General features: G+C 38.2%; 1 protein-coding gene across 3 annotated transcripts in view; it reads right to left on the bottom strand.

Moving 5' to 3' along the window:
- Positions 1-20,899, bottom strand: part of LOC118019903 (protein bicaudal C homolog 1) — a 279,876-nt gene that overhangs the window by 29,466 nt on the left and 229,511 nt on the right. For all 3 annotated transcript variants that reach the window (XM_035019553.1, XM_035019561.1, XM_035019545.1), the window contains exons 4-9: positions 15,153-15,232; positions 13,261-13,419; positions 5,371-5,424; positions 4,735-4,929; positions 4,046-4,297; positions 997-1,128 (exon numbers count right to left, since the gene is read on the bottom strand). In XM_035019553.1, the coding sequence (XP_034875444.1) occupies positions 997-1,128; positions 4,046-4,297; positions 4,735-4,929; positions 5,371-5,424; positions 13,261-13,419; positions 15,153-15,232 (872 nt within the window). The remainder of the gene's footprint in view (positions 1-996; positions 1,129-4,045; positions 4,298-4,734; positions 4,930-5,370; positions 5,425-13,260; positions 13,420-15,152; positions 15,233-20,899) is intronic.

The following is a 20,899-nucleotide window of genomic DNA, read 5'->3' as shown; positions in this document are numbered from 1 at the left end:
TTACATATATAAAAATCATCTATGATACATATTACACCATGATACATATATAATAAGATTTATAGAAATTAAAAAATGGAAAGCACAGCTGTTTGGGGTTTTACCTACTGGAATAAAAAGTATACATAAATGTTATCATTTAGTACACGTTATTATGCACCTTGCTTCTTTTATTCCACACCATTCTTATCTTTTTGACTGTGGTACATAGGTCTCTGCAGGGTGTCTCACTGGACGTAGAATGCTGGTGGGCAGGAGGATATCTGTTTTTTCGGTGTGATTAGAAGGTCCTAAATTGCTCCTCAAAGTGGGTGTGCCAATTTACATGACATTAAGGTAGGAACATTCCTCTTCCCTCATATTCTCACTAGCATTTAATATCATCAGGTTTAGCCCATTAAATTTGGACTATACATGGAATTATTGAAATTTTGCAACATCTTAGAGAAAGAAGTTCCTAGAAGGCTTGTCCCCCAGAAGACTGGGGACATGTCATTATTTACTTTTGATTATCATTATTAGTTTATTATTTTATTAAAGAGAATGGACATCTCTTCTTTAAATCTCCAGGGTTAGCAGAGTGGCTCACAAAGAGTATGTAAACTAAGTATTTTTTAATTGCACTGGATATGTACACATACACATACACACTTAACACAATGTTCAGCCTTATCAACTCTCTGATAACTCAGTAAAGCTGAAAGTTACCAGGTTGCAAATGAATAAAAACACATCTTTGCTTTCTTTTTCATATGTTTGTAAAAAATAATGGTCATTAAAAATGAACTCCAAAACCAACACATAAAGAAAATGATGATCAATAATGAATGTTTTTACAAACTTACATATTTAAATAACAAAGTATAATATATAATGACATATGTATTATATAGAATATTTAATTCCATGTATATGCAAATACACATGTATATGAAAATAAAACTATCTAGAATGTGATATGATACGTGGTTCTCAGGGTCCAGACTCTGAACCAACCTTGCTTGGTTGTTTCGGCTTTGGTTTAATACTGATGAAGACATCGAGCTGTTCCATCAACTGAGCAATGAACTGTGGATCAACTTCAATTTCTTCCTTCATATCAAACATCAACACAAGGGGAAGACAACCCTAAGAAATGTCACAATAGAAAGTGTAGGAAGTAAAACGTTACTCATTTAAACATCTGATAATTTAACATGCCTACAAATAATGCAATATTCTATGGGCTGAAAGAGTAAACCAAAGTATGAAAGCTGAATCACATGCTTTCACAAAGCTTAGGGAATTAGTGTGGAAATAATGCTGAGGGCACAAACTATTTTTGAACGACAAAATAATATGTGTCTGAAGTTTCTGTTATTGGCCCTAAATTTTTTACCCACTTTCCACCTTGGAAAATTCCTCCATTCTCTGACTTCCGTTTGTTAGTGATGCCAGAAACTAGATCCTGAACCACATCAAGGGCACTAATCCTGTGCTTTTGCTCAAAGACTTACAGTACTGGTTTTTATTGTCTTCTGAATGAAATCTAAACATGTCCCAGCATTTCAAGATCTCCACATTTTGGCCCAGCTTTGCTTGTACAGTCACAGGCCTGCATGTCCACACGTCTGCCTCTTCCTAAAGGCTAGACCAGTCTCCTGACTATTTTTCAAACAGATTCTGTACTTGGGTCTCAACTCACCCAGAGGCTTCTTCACCAACTGAAGACCTACCTCTCTTCTGGGGCAGCTCCAACCTTACCTCCTTCCTGAAGTAAAATGCTACTACTGTTTCTTCTTTTAGCTTTCTCACTTTTTAGCTCTGCAGGTCAGCACTTGTTTTTTTCTCTGATGCCTTCTTCCTGGCCCCGAATCTACTAACCATAGGAATCTCATACTTTTACTGATTCCCAGGACGTTCAGTACTAGCCCACTTGATTGCTGGGTTCTGTACAGAAGTGTCAGGAGAAGTACCAGTCAAATACACTGGAATTAAAATGAAATGACTGTATTCCATTTTCCTTGTGGACAAAAGTGATTTTTGTATTTAAAATATAGGTTAAAGCCTTTATTTCTTTTAAAGATTTATTTACTGGTCGCCTGGGTGGCTCAGTCGGTTAAGCGACTGCCTTCGGCTCAGGTCATGATCCTGGAGTCCCGGGATCGAGTCCCACATCGGGCTCCCTGCTCGGTGGGGAGTCTGCTTCTCCCTCTGACCCTCCCCCCTCTCATGTGCTCTCTCTCATTCTCTCTCCTTCAAATAAATAAATAAGATCTTTTAAAATAAAAAAAAAAGATTTATTTACTTATTTGAGAGAAAGAGAGTGTGTGTACATGCATCAGTGGGGGGAGGGGCAGAGGGAGAGAAACTCAAGCAGACTCTGTGCTGAGTGTGGAGCCCAACATGGGGCTCAATTTCATGACCCAGAGATCATGACCTGAGCCGAAATCAAGAGTCAGACACTTAACCAGCTGAGCCACCCAGGTGCCCCTAGGTTAAGGCCTTTTAATTTATCCCTCTCTTCTTCACTTCTTTTAATATTGTACAATACTATATATCTCATTGCACACTTATATTTTTGGTAGGTATGATCAAACTGAATATGAATTCCTAACTGTACAGAATGTCTGAAAAAGTTCACTTAAAATAACACCTAAAGAGAAAAAGCAGAAAAAAAGAAAATTATGAAGAGTAATCATAATAATCTTTGGACATAAAAATGCTACCTAACTAGTGGTATATTAAAAGTATCCTTATAGGGGCACCTGGGTGGCTCAGTCAGTTAATCGTCTGCCTTCGGCTCAGGTCATGATCCCGGGGTCCTGGGATCGAGCCCCGCATCGGGCTCTCTGCTCATCAGGGAGCCTGCTTCTCCCTCTGCCTGCCGCTCCCCCTGCTTGTACTCTCTCTGTCTCTCTGTCAAATAAATAAATGAAATCTTTAAAAAAATAAAAAAATAAAAATATCCTTATAAACTAAGCTTGGCTAAAAAGAAATCATTCACAACAAACTAATTATGTATTATAATCCTTAATGATTATATTAAGTTCTTATCAGAGGAATGGAATCAAAAATAAAAGTTTGGATTTTCTGGGGCACCTGGGTGGCTTAGTTAATTAAGTGTCAGACTCTTGATTTTGGCTTAGGTCATGATCTCAGGGTCCTGGGATCCAGGCCCGAGTTGGGCTCTGTGCTGAGCATGGAGCCTGCTTAAGATTCTCTCTCTCTCTCACCCTCTGCCCCTCCCCTCCCTGCTTGTGCTCCTCTCTCTCTCTTAAAAAACAAAAATTGCATTTTCTGAAAGTTTCTCAAAAACAAATTCTGCAAGTTAATAAGAGTAAAGATCATACCTGAGGCTTACTGTTTCAAATATCACTAAAGGTCAAGTTCTTGAATACAATGATGTTTTTAATAAGATAATTTGTAAGTCCACATTATGTCAATCCATTTTGTTACTGTGTATCAACCTACACACTGTGTTTTTAAATGAATATAGGAAGAACAGAAATATTGCAAATTTTAAATAGGAAGCAATAGTTAATTATATAATGGCTATTTTCTTCAATGCATTAAGACTCAAATTTGTGGCTTAAATACCATTTTTTAAATTGTATCAGAGATCTGTGAAATGTTCATGTTTCATGCTACTAAAATTTGTATCAAAAAATAAGATTTATATCTGTGAGGGTAAAAAGGTATTTTTATTTTCTGTTTAAACAGAAGACTTTTTTTTGTCAAATGCAGACAAATACTACATGTCAGACGAAAATCACCTTCCACAAAATACAGCACATTATTTTATTGTATCCTCTTCTGTGTTTAGTTTAAGTTAAAAAAAAAAATACTGCAAAGAAATTACTCGCCTATGTAATGAAATGAAACCTGTAAGGCGCTACATACTTTACTCTTATTTTATTTCCTTTTAGCAAGAAACTGATTTGACAAGGCTTTCGGAGTGTTTTCATGAATACCACAGTAGTATGGTGGGTGCCGTCACATACATTGTACCCAAAGAAGTAAAGAAAATAAAATGGAATTGGAACACTAATTTCAGTAAACCTACCATGAGATATTGCCTTGCAAGACAGACAGACTCAATGGTGCCCTGGAGGTAGACGGTGGATTTCTTTTGTGGATTACTGGGGTCAGGAAAGTGGATCTGAGCACCTGTTCTTTGCATGATATGTTTGATGTTGCTTCCATTTCGACCCATCATAAAGAGATGATGTTGAGCTGCAATATCTAGTTGTGTGCTCACAGGAATAGCTGATGCCAAGCTCCCAGCGAGATGTTCCAACAGCATAGCAGTTCCTTCCTATGAGAAAAGGGTAGGAGAGAAATAATCCTATAGAATAACTGTCCACATACAAGGAAAGATTCTAGTGCACTTCTAATAGCTATGGAGAAACTCAACACATTCTATAAACCAAAATGCAACACAAGGGAAAATTCTGGAAAATGAATTAGTTTAAAATCCTTTAAAAATGAAATTTGCATAGGGGTGCCTGGGTGGCTCAGTCAGTTAAGCAACTGCTTTGGCTCAGGTTGTGATCCCAGGGTCCTGGGATCGAGCCCCACATTGGGCTCCCTGTTCAGTGGGGAGTCTGTTTCTCCCTCTCCCTTTTCCCTTTCCCCACCCCTCGTGCTCACTCTCTCACTCTCTCTCTCAAATGAATAAAATCTAAAAAAAATAAAAATAAAACTTGCATAATTCGTACACTTATGATGTTCATAATTATCTCAATTACTTACCTTCACAGCACTCGTGTTATTCTGAGATCCTCGTACTATCACAGTAGCACCATACATTCGAGAACGCTGCTTAAATGACACTGAAATGTTGTACGTTTGTGATATGTGCTGAATCGAGGGGGAGTTAGGATCGGGAACTGGTTGAAGAATCCCAGCGATTGGTAGCTCAAACATCAGCACCAAAGGAAGCAGCTCCTAAATGAAAGTATGAGAGCCCAAAGCAGACAGCTGAATCACTATATATTTAGAGATGTGCATAACTCATTCCTTCTTTTCTGAGGTTGGAATTATAAAACATAAATTGTTTTTATTATAGACATAAGCTTGGGTAGACTTTGTAAAGTTTCTCAAATGAAAAGAGTCTTTTGTGAAACCTGAGAGTTTGTAACAGTTGCCTGTGGAATTCTTCCTTGGGTCTCTTTTTCATCATTTTAAAATCATCAGAGAAACAGAGTCAGGTATAATCTGGAATATCTCTAAGAAACATCTTCAACACATTAAAACAACTTCTGTCACTATTTCCTAACTATTGAACATATGATTTGGTTATAAATTGATACATTAAGATATTTTTATTGCCTTATGATGCAACCATTGCTGATACTGATTTACAGTAGTAAAATAGTAAACAGTTACCCGAATTCTAACTCGGGCAGATTCTACTCCTGCTGGTTGTCCTGCTATAGATACCTGCAAAAATAAGAAAATACAGAGTTAGATTTCAATTGAGCCCCCATCTGCTTTTCCAGTCATCTACACCCTTTCCACTCAAAATGTCATCCAGGAAAAAACAGCATTGCCATTGTCTGGGAGCTTGTTAAAAATGAAGGATCTCAGGCACCAACCCAGTCCTACTTAATCATAATTTGCATTTTAATGAGTTCCTTAGCTGATTTGTGTCAACTGATTTACATCAACCCCTGGACTTACCTAAAACTTCACAGTCCCTGTAATGCCATCCTCCCCACTTTATCATTTCTCTTGTTCACTGCATTTTCTATCTTTTGTTTAAACTCTGCATACTGTATATCAAGTCTGTACTGTGTATCACTATACAATGTTATTGCTGCAATAAGTACTCAAAATACTGAACTACTTCATGCTAGCTGGTAAAAAAAAAAAAAAAATCGTTGCTCCAACACCACCTCCGTCTCTCTCCCGGGATCCCCTGAACTTTTCCCATGATACATCAACTAAAGAATCAATCTTGGCATGAGGGTAAAGGTGTGGGGCTCCAGGGCACTGTTCCTGATAGGCCATACCCCATGCCATACCAATTGTCAAATATTTGGAATACTGCCCTTGCTTTCTATCTTTCTTATGTATGTGTCACTGTCACCATTAGTCCCCACAGAGAAAAGACTGTTATCTTATTCATCTTTGTGACTGACAGTTTCTAGTACTGTGATTAGATTAGAGAGGAAACTTCCAAATAACACAAATAATACTATCTTATCTTCAGGTACTGAAAATGTATGGACAGGTGAGTTTCATTAGTTTTCAAACACAAAAATTAGAAAAAATGTGTATAAACTAAAGAGAGACATAATTCAGTCAATGTGAGGAAGACAAGCACTCGGGCACTGCCTCTTCGAAGGTGATGTGGCACACCCTGCAGAACCACATGCATGATGCTATGGACAGAATCCCCACAGTTGACACAGTAGGCAAGGTTCCAGGTCCTTTCCTAACATAATGTTCTCTGGGCCTTGCCTCAGGGACTCCACTTTATGTTGCCGTCACATTTACAGTGCTCCCTCTCTTCTACAACCATTTAGAGATTAAAAGTTTATAGCCTACCTACAAGTCATCTCTTTAAAAAATTAGAGCACCTTCAGTCTACTTGGAAGGGGGACATACATTCTTTTATTATTTTAATTTTTTGAGTATAGTTGACACATAATGTTACATTAGTTTCAGGTATACAACATTAGTGATTTAACAAGTTTATAAGTTATGCCATGCTCACCATAGTTATTACAATACCACTGGCTATCTTCTCTATGCTGGGCCTTTTATTCCCATGACTTATTCGTTCCATAACTGGGAACCTGTACCTCCCACTCCCCTTCACCCATGTTGCCCATCTCCCCACCACCCTCTCCTCTGGAAACCATCAGTTTGTTCTCTGCATTTACAGGTCTGCTTCTGCTTTTTGTTTATTCATTTGATTTTTTTTAGATTCCACATATTAGTAAGATCATATGATATGGATAGCCAGTTTGGATTTCCGGAAGCTTAAGTGGCAGAGCCTGTGGGAGGGCCCCCAAGCACTGTGTTCACAGACAGGGAAAGGTGGCAGAGGAGTAGGGGACCCTATTCCAACCAGTCCCCAGAATTGAGCTGGAGATCTACCAGACCACTCTGAACACCCAAAAAAACAGCCTGAGATGTAAGAAGATAGATCTGGATCTCCACAAACAGAATATTGTAGGCAGTTAGTTTCGAGGTTCGAAGCAGGGAGCCATGATCCCGCTGGCAGATATCGGAGGATAAATGGCAGCAGGAAGAAGCCTGGCCATGGGGATCCTACACTGCCAGTGAGCGAAAGCCTCCCACACTGGGGACAGGGCACAGACTCGCAGACCGGTAGCGGCAGGGAAAGGACTTTAGGGCAGCTCCCCGGACGGGAACTGGAGCGGCACGGCTGCGCGTGCAAACTGGGCGTGGCTGGCGGTTTTAGAAGCACAAATGGCAGAGATGGGCCCTGACCTGGAGGTGAGAACGGGGAGCGCTGCTGAGGGGCGCACAACCCAGGACACTGCAGTTTATAGCAGCACAGACAGAGATGGAAATAGTGTGGCCTGGAGAGCTCACTGAAGAACAGACTGCGATCTCTCTGCTCTGAGGCAGAGGGTTGGAAATGATCTCTTCTGCTCTGACTCTTGGAAGAGACACGGAAAGCTGCCAGGGAAAACTGCCAGAGAACAAAAGCCCCAAAAAACTGGTTTCCACTGAGCCCATCCCCCGCCACAGGGTGCAGGGCAACTCTGCCCAAACAGGCTGCCTGAGTAACAGCGTGGCAGGCCCCTCCCCCAGAAGGTAGGCTTGGAAAACAAGAGGCCAGCAACCCTAAGGTCCCTAGAAAACAGGTGCATCTGGCTTGGGTTGTGATCAATAATTTGGACTCTATACATTCCCTCAACCAACCCTCAACATAATGACTAGGAGGAGGAAACCCCAAAATAGGAAAAGACTCAGAGACTATGACTTATGCCACAGATTTATAAATGGATTCAGATATAACCAAGATGTCAGAGATGGAATTCAGGCTAATAATTGTGAAGACAATAGCTAGAATGGAGAAATCAATTAATGGCAACATAGTGTCTCTAAGGAAAGAAATGAAAGCTGAATTGGCAGAACTTAAAAATGCTACCAATGAGATCCAATCTAATCTAGATAATCTAACAGCTAGGATAAATGAGGCAGAAGAATGAATTAGTGACCTAGAAGGCCAATTAATAGACAAAAAGAGAAAAGAGGGGGTCAGGGAAAAACAACTCAGAATCCATGAAAATAGAACCAGAGAAATAAGTGACACCATGAAACGTTTCAATGTCAGAATTATTGGAATCCCTGAGGGGGTGGAGAAAGAGAGGACTAGAAGATATATTTGAGCAAATCATAGCTGAGAACTTCCTTAATCTGGGGAATGAAACAAACACTCATGTCCTAGAGGCAGAGAGAACCCCTCCCAAGATCAAGGAAAACAGGCCAACACCCTGGCATGTAATAGTAAAACTCGCAAACCTTAGAACTAAGGAAACCATCTTAAGGGCAGTTAGGGGGAAGAGATTTCTTATGTACAGAGGGAAGAACATCAGAATAACGTCAGACCTATCCACAGAGACCTGGCAAGCCAGAAAGGCCTGGCAAGACATATTCAGGGTACTAAACGAGAATAACATGCAGCCAAGAATACTTTATCTGGCAAGGTTGTCACTTAGAATAGATGGAGAGATGCAGAGCTTCCAAGACCAGCAGAAACTGAAAGAATATGTGACCACTAAGCCGGTCCTGCAAGAAATATTAAGGGATAAAAGGAGAAAGACCCCAAGAGTGATAAAGAAAAGAAATTTACAGGGACAATCTATAAAAACAAGGTCTTTACAGGCAACATGATGACAATTCATATCTTTCAATAATAACTCTCAATGTGAACGGCCTAAATGCTCCCATAAAACGGCACAGGGTTGCAGATTGGATAAAAAGACAGGACCCACCCAAATGTTGTCTACAAGAGGCTCATTTTGAACCTAAAGATACATCCATACTGAAAGTGAAGGGTTGGAGATCCATCTTCCATGCCAACAGACCTCAAAAGAAAGCTGGGGTAACAATTCTTCTATTAGACAAATTAGATTTTTTTTTTAATTTTTTTATCTATTTTTTGACAGAGAGAGAGAGACAGCAAGAGAGGGAACACAAGCAAGGGGAGTGGGAGAGGGAGAAGCAGGCTTCCCATGGAGCAGGGGGCCCGATGCAGGGCTCAATTCCAGGACCCTGGGATCATGACCTGAGCCGAAGACAGACACTTAATGACTGAGCCACCCAGGCGCCCCCAGACAAATTAGATTTTAAACTAAAGACTGTAGTTAGAGACACAGGAAGACACTATGTCATTCTTAAAGGGTCTATCCAACAAGAAGATCTAATGATTGTAAATATTTATGCCCCCAATATGGGAGCAGCCATCTACATAAGCCAACTGTTAACCAAAATAGTCATATTGATAACAAAACGTTAATTGTGGGAAACCTCAATACTCCACTCTCAGCAATAGACAGATCATCTAAGCAGAAAATCAACAAAGAAACAAGAGCTTTGAATGACACACTGGACCAGATGGACCTCAGAGGTATATACAGAACATTCCACCCTAAAACAACAGAATACTCATTCTTCTCAAATGCACGTGGAACTTTCTCCAGAATAGACCACATACCGGGTCACAAATCAGGTCTCAACCGATACCAAAAGATTGAGATTATTCCTTGCATATTCTCAGACCATAATGCTTTAAAACAAACTCAATCACAAGAAAAAATTTGGAAGAAATTCAAACACTTGGAAGCTAAAGACCACTCTGCTCAAGAATGTTTGGGTCAACCAGGAAATCAAAGAAGAACTTAAACAATTCATGGAAACCAATGAGAACGAAAACACATCAGTCCAAAACCTGTGGAATACTGCAAAGGCGGTCCTGAGGGAGAAATACATAGCCATCCAAGTCTCACTCAAAAAATTAAAAAAATCCCGAATTCACCAACTAACTCTACACCTTAAAGAACTAGAGAAAAAGCAACAAACGATGCCTAAGGCATGAATTAAAAATAATTAAGATTAGAGCAGAGATCAATGAATTAGAAACCAGAAACACAGTAGATCAGATCAACGAGACTAGAAGCTGGTTCTTTGAAAGAATTAATAAGATTGATAAACCACTGGCCAAACTTATCCAAAACAAGAGAGAAAGGACCCAAATTAATAAAATTGTGAATGAAAGGGGAGAGATCATGACTAACACCAAGGAAATAGAAACAACTATTAGAAATTATTATCAACAACTATATGCCAATAAACTGAGCAAGCTGGATGAAATGGAGGCCTTCCTGGAAACCTCTAAGCTGCCAAGACTGAAACAGGAAGAAATTGACAACCTCAATAGGCCAATAACCCGTAATGAGATTGAAGCAGTGATCAAAACCCTCCCAAAAAACAAGAGTCCAGGGCCTGATGGATTCCCTGGGGAATTCTACCAAACATTCAATGAAGAAATAATACCTATTCTCCTGAAGCTGTTTCAAAAAACAGAAACACAAGGAAAGCTTCCAGACTCATTCTATGAGGCCAGCATTACCTTAATCCCCAAACCAGGCAAAGACCCCAGAAAAGGAGAATTTCAAACCGATATCCCTGATGAATATGGATTCCAAAATCCTCAACAAAATCCTAGCTGATAGGATCCAACAATACATTAAAAGAATCATCCCCCACGACCAAATGGGATTTATCCCCAGGATGCAAGGGTGGTTCAACATTAGCAAATCAATCAATGTGATAGAACACATTAATAAGAGGAGAGAGAAGAACCATATGGTCCTCTCAATTGATGCAGAAAAAGCATTTGACAAAATACAACATCCCTTCCTGATTAAAACTCTTCAGAGTATAAGGACAGAAGGAACATTCCTCAAGTTCATAAAATCCATCTATGAAAAACCCACAGCAAATATTATCCTCAATGGGGAAAAGCTGAGAACCTTTCCCTTAAGATCAGGAACACGTCAAGGATGCCCACTCTTGCCACTACTGTTCAACATAGTACTAGAAGTCCTAGCAACAGCAATCAGACAACAAAAAGAAATAAAAGGTATTCAAATTGGCAAAGAAGAAGTCAAACTCTCTCTTTTCTCAGATGACATGATACTTTATGTGGAAAACCCAAAAGACTCCACCCTTAAATTACTAGAACTCACAGCAATTCAGTAATGTGGCAGGATACAAAATCAATGCACAGAAATCAGTTGCTTTCTTATATACTAACAATGCAACTGTAGAAAGAGAAATCAGAGAAATGATTCCATTTACAATAGCACCAAAAACTATAAGATACCTCGGAATAAACCTAACCAAAGAGGTAAAGGATCTATACTCTAGGAACTACAGAACAGTCATGAAAGAAATTGAAGAAGACACAAAAATGGAAAAACATTCCATGCTCATGGATCGGAAGAATAAACATTGTTCAAATGTCTATGCTACCCAGAGCAATCTATACCTTCAATGCCATCCCGAACAAAATTCCAATGACATTTTCCAAAGCACTAGAACAAACAAACCTAAAATCTGCATGGAATCAGAAAAGACCCCGAATCGCCAAGGAAATGTTGAAAAAGAAAAACAAAGCTGGGGGCTTCACGTTGCCCGATTTCAAGCTATATTCAAAGCGGTGATCACCAAGACAGCGTGGTACTGGCACAAAAACAGACATATAGACCAATGGAAAAGAATAGAGAGCCCAGATATGGACCCTCAACTCTATGGTCAAATAATCTTCGACAGAGCAGGAAAAAATATGCAATGGAAAAAAGCCAATCTCTTCAATAAATGGTGCTGGGAAAATTGGACAGGCACATGCAGAAAAATGAAACTGGACCATTCTCTAACACCATACACAAAGATAAACTCAAAATGGATGAAAGACCTCAATGTGAGACAGGAATCCATCAAAATCCTAGTAGAGAACATAGGCAGTAACCTCTTTGACATTGGCCACAGCAACTTTTTTCAAGATACATCTCCAAAGGCAAGTGAAACAAAAGCAAAAATGAACTTTTGGGACTTCATCAAGATAAAAAGCTTCTGCACTGCAAAGGAAACAGTCAACAAAACAAAGAGGCAACCCACAGAATGGGAGAAGATATTTGCAAATGACACTACCGATAAAGGGCTCTTATCCAAGATCTATAAAGAACTTCTCAAACTCAACACCCAAAAAACAAATAATCAAGTCAAAAAATGGGCAGAAGACATGAACAGACAATTCTCCAAAGAAGACATACAAATGGCTAACAGACACATGAAAAAATGTTCATCATCATTAGCCATCAGGGAAATTCAAATCAAAACCACATTGAGATACCACCTTACACCAGTTAGAATGGCAAAAATTGACAAGGCAAGAGCTGGAGAGGTTGTGGAGAAAGGGGAACCCTCTTACACTGTTGGTGGGAATGCAAGCTGGTGCAGCCACTTTGGAAAACAGTGTGGAGGTGCCTCAAAAAATTAAAAATAGAGCTACCCTATGACCCAGGAACTGTACAGTTATTTACCTAAAAGTCACAGATGTAGTGAAAAGAAGGGCCATATGCACCCCAATGTTCATAGCAGCAATGTCTGCAATAGCCAAACTGTGGAAGGAGCCAAGATGCCCTTCAACAGATGAATTGATAAAGATAATGTGGTCCATATATACAATGGAATATTACTCAGCCATCAGAAAGGATGACTACCCAAATTTTACATCAATATGGATGGGACTGGAGGAGATTATGCTACGTGAAATAAGTCAAGCAGAGAAAGTCAATTATCATATGGTTTCACTTATTTGTGGAACATAAAGAATAGCATGGAGGACATTAGGAGAAGGAAGGGAAAAATGAAGGGGGGGGAATCGGAGGGGGAGATGAACCATGAGAGACTATGGACTCTGAGAAACAAACTGAGGATTTTAGAGAGGGGAGTGGGGGATGGGTTAGCCCGGTGATGGGTATTAAGGAGGGCACGTACCGCATGGAGCACAGGGTGTTATACGAAAACAAGGGATCGTGGATCACCACATCAAAAACTAATGATGTATTGTATAGTGACTAACATAACATAATAAAATAAAATTTTAAAAAAAGATCATATGGTATGTCTATGGTTATTTTTTTGCTTTCATCTCCCAAAAAAGATATGCATATGTAAAATTAAAGTTTTCATTTGTTCCATAACATTTCATGCAAAAAGACAAAGCACCTGGTTGCTTTTTTCTGCTTGGTTATTCCTGTTGGAATCTGGAAAGTGGATGTGGCATCCTGTTTCTTCCATCACTTTTTTAATATTGTTGCCACCTTTGCCGATTACATGGGAATGTTCTGTATGTGAAACATCCATCTTCAAGGTGACTCGATTGCTCTATATGAAAATAATGTATTAATTCTTGATGCATGATAAAGGAAGGAACAACTCTTTAAAACACTTTTTCTCCAAGGGAACAGCACTAACAAAAAGTGACCCTGTGGGAAATCTTACAGATTTCTTGGTAATATCATCTTAATCTATAAATGTATACTTTCTATTTCTCTTTGGCTATAAAAAATAAATTCTCACTTTAAGACAAATTTGTCAGAAGAAACAGAAAGATACACTCTTTACCAAGATAACTTTTTGGAAAGCAGCATTTAAATAAAGTCAGGCATTAATTACAAATAAATTACTCAGTTTTTTCTTTAACAGACATTATTCATGAAACATTTAATTCAAATAACTAAAAACAGATGAAAATAATTACAAAATTGAATATATGTAGGTTAGTAGGAGTGTTGAACTGTGACAGAGATAAAACTCAAAACTGAATAAGAAAGTAACTGTAAGCATTATTTTCACAACTTGTCTATTACTGTAGGTCAAACTTTACAGAGCAGACCTGTTATTCTCAGTGATAGGAAGAATGAGGAAGGGCTAAGAAAGCACAGAGCTCCAGCAGTAACATGGCTTACTTAAACCGATACAAAGTGTAATATTAGGTATAATAAAGCAAAATGTAAAATTCTAAGACATAATGAATAATTGTGATCACATTAGAATCTGTGTACTTAATTTTGGGAAATTCAGTATTTAAATCTTTTCTCATTTGTAAGACTGATATAAAAATTCTTCAGCCCTCCGAAAGTAAAATTAAAAAGTCAAAATACAACAAGATGTTAAAAATATCAATGGTTTTTACATAGTCTTAATTCTTAAATTTTAAACATATCCATTAAATACTTTGATTTTTAAATTTAGTTCTTTTAGTTTAACATTTGAAGTACAGGAAAAAGATAATTCTTTTTGGGAAAAGATTCTAGAATATTTAATAACTGTAAGGTGAATAATTCTTAAAAATAAAAAAGAACAAGAAAAGAAAAAAAAGAAGGAAGAGATTAGAAACAATTTCAGTGAAATACCAGGTGGCAACACATAGTGGTTAAGAACCAGACAGTCTGGATTTATATCCCACCTTTTCGTTTATTAGCTATTGGATTCTGGGCAAATTCCCTAGTATCTCTGTGCTGAGTTGGTTATGAACATTAAACAAATTTGTAAGATGCTTATTAGCAAAGTGCCTGCCATATCATATGTGATTTAGAAGTGTTTACTAGAATAAATTCTCACAAATGAGTATACATTTTTACACATCTAAATTTCCCTATTATCTCTCTAACCTATACCTGCAGAGAGAGAGAGAACTTACAAGAGAAAGGTGTCAAGTTTCATGCCATCACACACAACTATACAGAAGATCATTCTGGCATCATAAAGGCAAATATGCTAATTATTCCAAACTTCATCACTTGCTCTATACTAATCAGTGTCAATGTCTCTTTCTGAAGATGGCATATACATACAAACACATACATATGTACTTATATGTACATACACACGTGTGCGTGTATGTATATATAATAATACTCATTTACCCAGCTTGAGAACCTATTCAAATTTTAAACAGAATGCTACATCCATTGCAGAATCACACATACTTATTTTAAAACCCACCATTACTTTCTCCTGGTTTTTCTTCTCCAAATGGTTCTTTTCATAACAGCATGAAGTAGCCCTTGCAGAGACAAGGTTCTGACATCTGAGTGTCCTTAACATTCACTTACTTTTGTGTCTAAGACAGACATGATCATTTCCTTGGCCTCCTTAACATCTTCTTTCTTTCCAGAAACCTTAATATGGGGATCTATAAGAAATAAAAAACAAAGGACTCATATGAAACCCCAAACTCTTTGTTTTAAAATTGATGCTACAATATAAGAAAAGAGATTCCTTAAGAAATTCAATATTTGATTCATTCTAGGTGTGTTAACATTGTAATTAAAACAGGAATGTGGAAAATCCCCAAGTTGTACATTTTTCTGTGTGGCCTTTTCCCTTCTGAAAGCTTGTTAAACCATTTAACTGCAAAATAAGATTATCATATAATTATATTTTAAACAAGTGAAGAATCTATAAATTCAATTTATTACTTACTACATTCTTGCTACATTCCAAGCCCTGATCTAAGGCTTTAAATGAATTAACTCATTTAATCTACCCCACAGCTTTGCAAGGTTGTTTCCAGAGGAAATTAAGGCACAGAGCAGTTTAGTAACTTGCCCTAGAAAACCACTCAGAGGCTCATTCATTATAATCAATGTCTTCCAACTCTGGATCCACACTTTCAAACCATGTGATAACCTAATTCAGAAGGTATCTTTACACATCAAGATTAACAGAATAAAACATTATCTTCATCAGGAATATTTAATATTTATTCAGAATTAGTGTTAAATGACTAATATATGTAGTACTACATATATTATTGATTACTGGCACAGAATGTTATAAAGGAAAACATTCATTCATTCATTCATTCATTCACAGCAAGTATTTTCTGAACCTTACTATGTACCAGGCACTATTCTAGGGGCTGGAGTTTGTATCAGTAAAGAAAAAGACCTTGTCCACATGGAGCTTACAGTCTTATACAGGGAGACAAAAATGAATCAAATAAACAAATTATCATTTAATGTACTAGAACATAACTTATGAAAAGGAGAACAAGACAAAAGGATGAAGAGTACCAGCTGTGGGGAGGGGGTCAGGGCATTAGGCCTCATTGAGAAAGTGAGGTCTGAGTAAAAGCTTAAAGGAGGTGAGGCAGTTCGTGAAGCTGGAATCCTCACAAGGAGGGAAACATCACAGCTAAAACTCCAGACGAGGATGTGTCTCTTCAGGTCTCTCTTTTGTCAGGTTTCCAAGTCTCCACTGCAACAGGGTGTTCTATTACCCCATGGGTCGGCCTGACAGAGACCAAGACCATTTGGGGTAAGCCAGAAGTTCTACACCATTAGCCTTGGTGATAAAGTGTTATCACTAAAGTGATAAATAACAGAGAGAGCATCATCATCACCATCACTAGTGATGTCAACCTTACTGACTGCCTACAACACACCACCTTCTCTGCTGAGTCCTTCCTACACTGAACTACACTTCAGATTAGCAACAGGGTCAGGAAATGTTTGCTGAGCATTTTTTACAATTAACAAGCAGTTCCAACTGAGTCCTTCCAAACCATCAATTCTCTAGAATAAGAAAAGAGAATTACCTGGTGGGAATTTTATCACATTACACATACTTCCCTGATATTGTGACTTACCTATCCCCATGCAACAGTCCATTTGAAACTCAATGCCATGAAGACCATGTCATATTCATAAGGTAAAAATGAGCAACTAAATAGAGAAAGGAAGGAAGGGAGGAAAGAAGGGAAGGAGGGAGGGAGGGAGGAAACCCTGTCCTAAAGCTACAGGCTCTTAAGACCAGGACAGAGCAATCATGGTCAACAACAGTGCACCACCAAGCTTCAGAGCTCAGGAATGCATCTGGCCTCCTGAAGCCTCCCAGCAAGCTGCGCTTAATTTGAGTCAGTGCTGTCACCTCCAGCCACCGCCCCCCACCACCCCCGCCCTCTCTGCAGACTGTCTCCCAGGAGCTGCCCTTGGCCTTAGACTCTTCTCCTTACCCTGTTCTTTAATCCTTCCTCTGATGCTTGCCATGTCACAGGGACACTGTGAAGATGAAAGATCTTAAGACTGGTTTAAACCTTCTAAAATGTTGAAGTGTCAGGTTAATACCTGACGGGTGATGGGCTTAAAAATAGGGTAAAAGGGATGTCAAACAACCTCAAGTCAGTATGGCATCGTGTTCACATTGCTTACTCCTTAGTGCATCCTAACATGAACCTCTTTTCTTCTCTAAGATTCTCACCAACTTTAACATACTTATGTAAACAAAGCATTTTCTTCAATAATTCTTATTGTATCCATTATAACTCCTCTAGGCAATATTTACATTACGAGCTATCTACATTCAAAGTTTTGATCCCAGCTATCTTTGACTTCGGTTTCAATTACTGTTGGCTGATCCTGATGTTAATCTCCACTGAAAATGCTTACTACTGGGGGATTAGAACCTGGCACTTCTCAAAACATACCTGATCACACTCAATTGTAGCACTTGCTAAAATATACGTTCCTGGTCTCCAGGATCCAGTAATTGTTATTTTGTTTGTTTCCCAAGTCATTTTTCAATCACGTATAGGACAGAATAGGTGAAACCACATAAAAAATTTAATTGTAGTGTCTTATGTATCAGCCAAGTATATATAACACAAAATGGTTCTACAGGGGAAAAATGTATTTTCTTACAAAATAAATTAACAGTTAAGTATTGAGTGGTATGCTAATCTGAAAACCTATTACTTGTACAGGTTGGATAATCACATTAAAATTCCTATGCACCTGTAGAGGGACAGGAAGCCTCAGATCCAATTTATGAAAGAATTTGATTTTCTACCATCTCTGTATCAATAGAACAATAAAATAAAAAGCAAAAGCCTCAATGGAAAATACATTTTATTTCAAAGTGAAAGAGTGCCATCTAGTGACCTAAAAATATAAATTATCAATGGACCTAGAGATAACACAACACACAGTCACCAACATGTAACATCAAGAAAGTCTCCAGGACCCAAATCAGCACTTGTTTGGAAAACGGTTCTTTAAATAATCAAGTCTCATAAGTACAGAGAAAAACAATCACGACAATATTCTGGTTTAGATTGCTAATGTGGCCAATAATAGTGTCTTCCTCATTCCTTCCTTTGCCCTTGCTTAAAAGATACCTACAGGATGTGAGCCCTTATTCCAGGCTGAACTTAATGTGTTTATTTCAAACCCTGAAATTCAGTTCTTTATATTCAATGAATGTTATATTTCACAATTTAAATGTATCCATGCAAGGGGCTGAGGCTTTACTTAGGATTGGCTATATTAATAAACATAATAGGGCCAGCTATGAAGGTGGCTGAAAGAAGACAGAGTAATAAGGAGTAAGTGTATAGTCTTCCTCTGCCTCAAAATAACTGCTTTGAGGGACAACTCCAATTTGGGCATGAAAGTTTTGAGATATTTGCTCTAAAAATAATATCCACTGCTTTATAATCAACCCTCAAGCTCTCTAAATACAAGGATTGTCTTAATTGGTTTTAAAACTTCACAGTGCCAGACAAGTAGTAGATACTCATTAAACAGTAGGTGAATGGGCTGAAGGTGCCCCTATTTTTGGAAATGGCTACAGAGAAGGAGGAGATGGAAATTCATGGGAAGAGCCTAAACTTCATATCTAAGGTGGATCATACGTCCTGCACTTCCCAGAACAGTTTTGACTTCAAATATTTTTAACTCAGTACCTCTATAATAATCCAGATTTTTGGTTTTTAGAGTCCTGCCCTATCAATCTGTTCACATCTCTGTAGTGTAATCCTATGGAAGAGAGGAAAACCAGATGGTGATCCAACCTTCAATTAGTTATTATGAAGCTGTATGGACATAGGTAAGAAATGGGTATTTTATATGTGTATACTGCAAAAGAGCTAAACCTTTAAGCAAAAAAGGTTTTTATGACTTCCATGTGGAAATTCATAAGGAGTTGATAAGGCAACAATTGTTTTTATAAGAATACAGACTAAAAACCATATTTTCAGTAAAGATATATATTTAAAAGAGTTGGTATGTTTATATGAACTTAAGTGAAGTTTAGTTATGGTTTTAAAAGATTATCTCTTGGTAGTACTCTCTGGTTTCCCATCCTTGGAAACATTCCCATTCCTGGAACCATTAGTAAAAATTTTTATTGCCTTTTCCTTCTCTCCTCAACCTTAGACCTCCTTTCCATTTCATTCCTATCCCAGAGCAAAATCTATAGGAAAGACTTATGTCAGCCCTTTTCATTGTATTTTTTATGCTATAGAAAGTAATGGGTTATTGACATATGATGAATTTAAGCCATCACTGTTTCACCAATGATCTGTTGACAGCTACTTTCCTGTCTCCATGACTGAGTGCTGCTGCGAAAAGATTCAACACCAAAAAATCAAAGCAATGCTTTCATTCTCAGCAGGTTCTCTTGGAAAGAGAAAACAACAGAAAATCCCTTGTTTAACTAACCTGATTCCTCCCACCCACAACACCCAAAATAAAAGACATAATATTAGAGTTGCACTTTTGTTTAAGGGGAAAAGTTCCATATCATGGCCTGAAATCAAGATGGCTTTGGTACATTTTATGAATCTATATAAAACTGTCAAACTGGCCTCAAATCCATAAGAAGAGAGCAGTGGACAGAATTCACTTTCTTTTGGCTTGGAGCTCTCTTCACTTTTATTTCAAGTTCTTCCCAAAAAGTCCCTTGAAAACCATCTAAGAAGAAGGACATTGGCTGGGGCTGGGTCCATCAACACTGTTAGAAGTGGTCAGGGTTGACAGGCAGAGAGGCATCTCTAACTTCCTCTGAAATTCAACCTACAACCACTGGGAATATATCCATAGCTAGCAAGTAGTTAGTTCCAAAGTAGTAATGGGCAATTTTTTTTTTTTTTTTTAATAAGGAAGACTGGCTGTAGGGTAAGGATTTTACCAAACAGACAATATAAACCAAGACTCAGAAAAAGCCCTGGACATCTCACGGGTACCGGCTGATTTGGATCATATAAGGAAATGCTATGGAAAGCCAGCAGATATCACATGGAATATATTAAAAGTTTTAATGACTGACTCTGCAATAGATTCCTTTCACATCGTGGGGAAAATATATAGACTCCACAATTATGATAAGTTCTGAATCATAAGTAAGTCATAAACAAGATCTGTTACCTTGGAAAAGTCACTGTGTCTCTGGAGTAGAGTTTCTTCAATGAGGGAGTTTGGTCAGAACATCATTATAGTTTCAAATAAATTTAAATGTCTTTGGTGTGAAGTAGTACTATAACATTCTTAAATAAAACTAACCTCATAAATAACTTTATTTTCCAAGTTTTTGGTATTTCATAACAAGTAGCTCACCTGAGACATCACAATCTAAATGTTTCCAAGAGCCTCAAACATTAGGCAGTAAACACAAATGTGTGAAATAGTGATCTGCCATGATCCACGACTGGCTTCAGAGACCACAGCTTGGGCTTTCCTCTTGTTTTGCACACTCTAGGAATGTGCAATTCTGCATCAATACAGATGAAATTCGGTATTCACCCCACTGGCATTTCCTGAATAATGTGCTTGTAGGCACTAAACAAATGCAGGGGAAGCCGCATATGGAGATGGAAGTCTCCTTCAAACCCTATCTGAACCATGTCATGGTTCCAAATCAGATACCACCCAATCCACGTGCTGCTTCGATCACCGTTCCAGTAAGTCGGCAAGTCACTGCTGATCAACAAAGCTCATAGTCATGGGGCCATGGGCCATATTTTTCCTGTGAAACACAAGTTTCCTTCTGACCTCTTGAGAAATAGACTTTCTTTTTTAAA

Source organism: Mirounga leonina, unplaced genomic scaffold, assembly GCF_011800145.1.
Source record: "Mirounga leonina isolate KUSES-001 unplaced genomic scaffold, KU_Mleo_1.0 Mir_109, whole genome shotgun sequence".
In the NCBI taxonomy this organism is placed as follows: Eukaryota; Metazoa; Chordata; class Mammalia; order Carnivora; family Phocidae; genus Mirounga; species Mirounga leonina.
The sequence above is the reverse complement of the archived record's forward strand: the minus strand, read 5'-3'. Positions and strand labels throughout refer to the sequence as shown.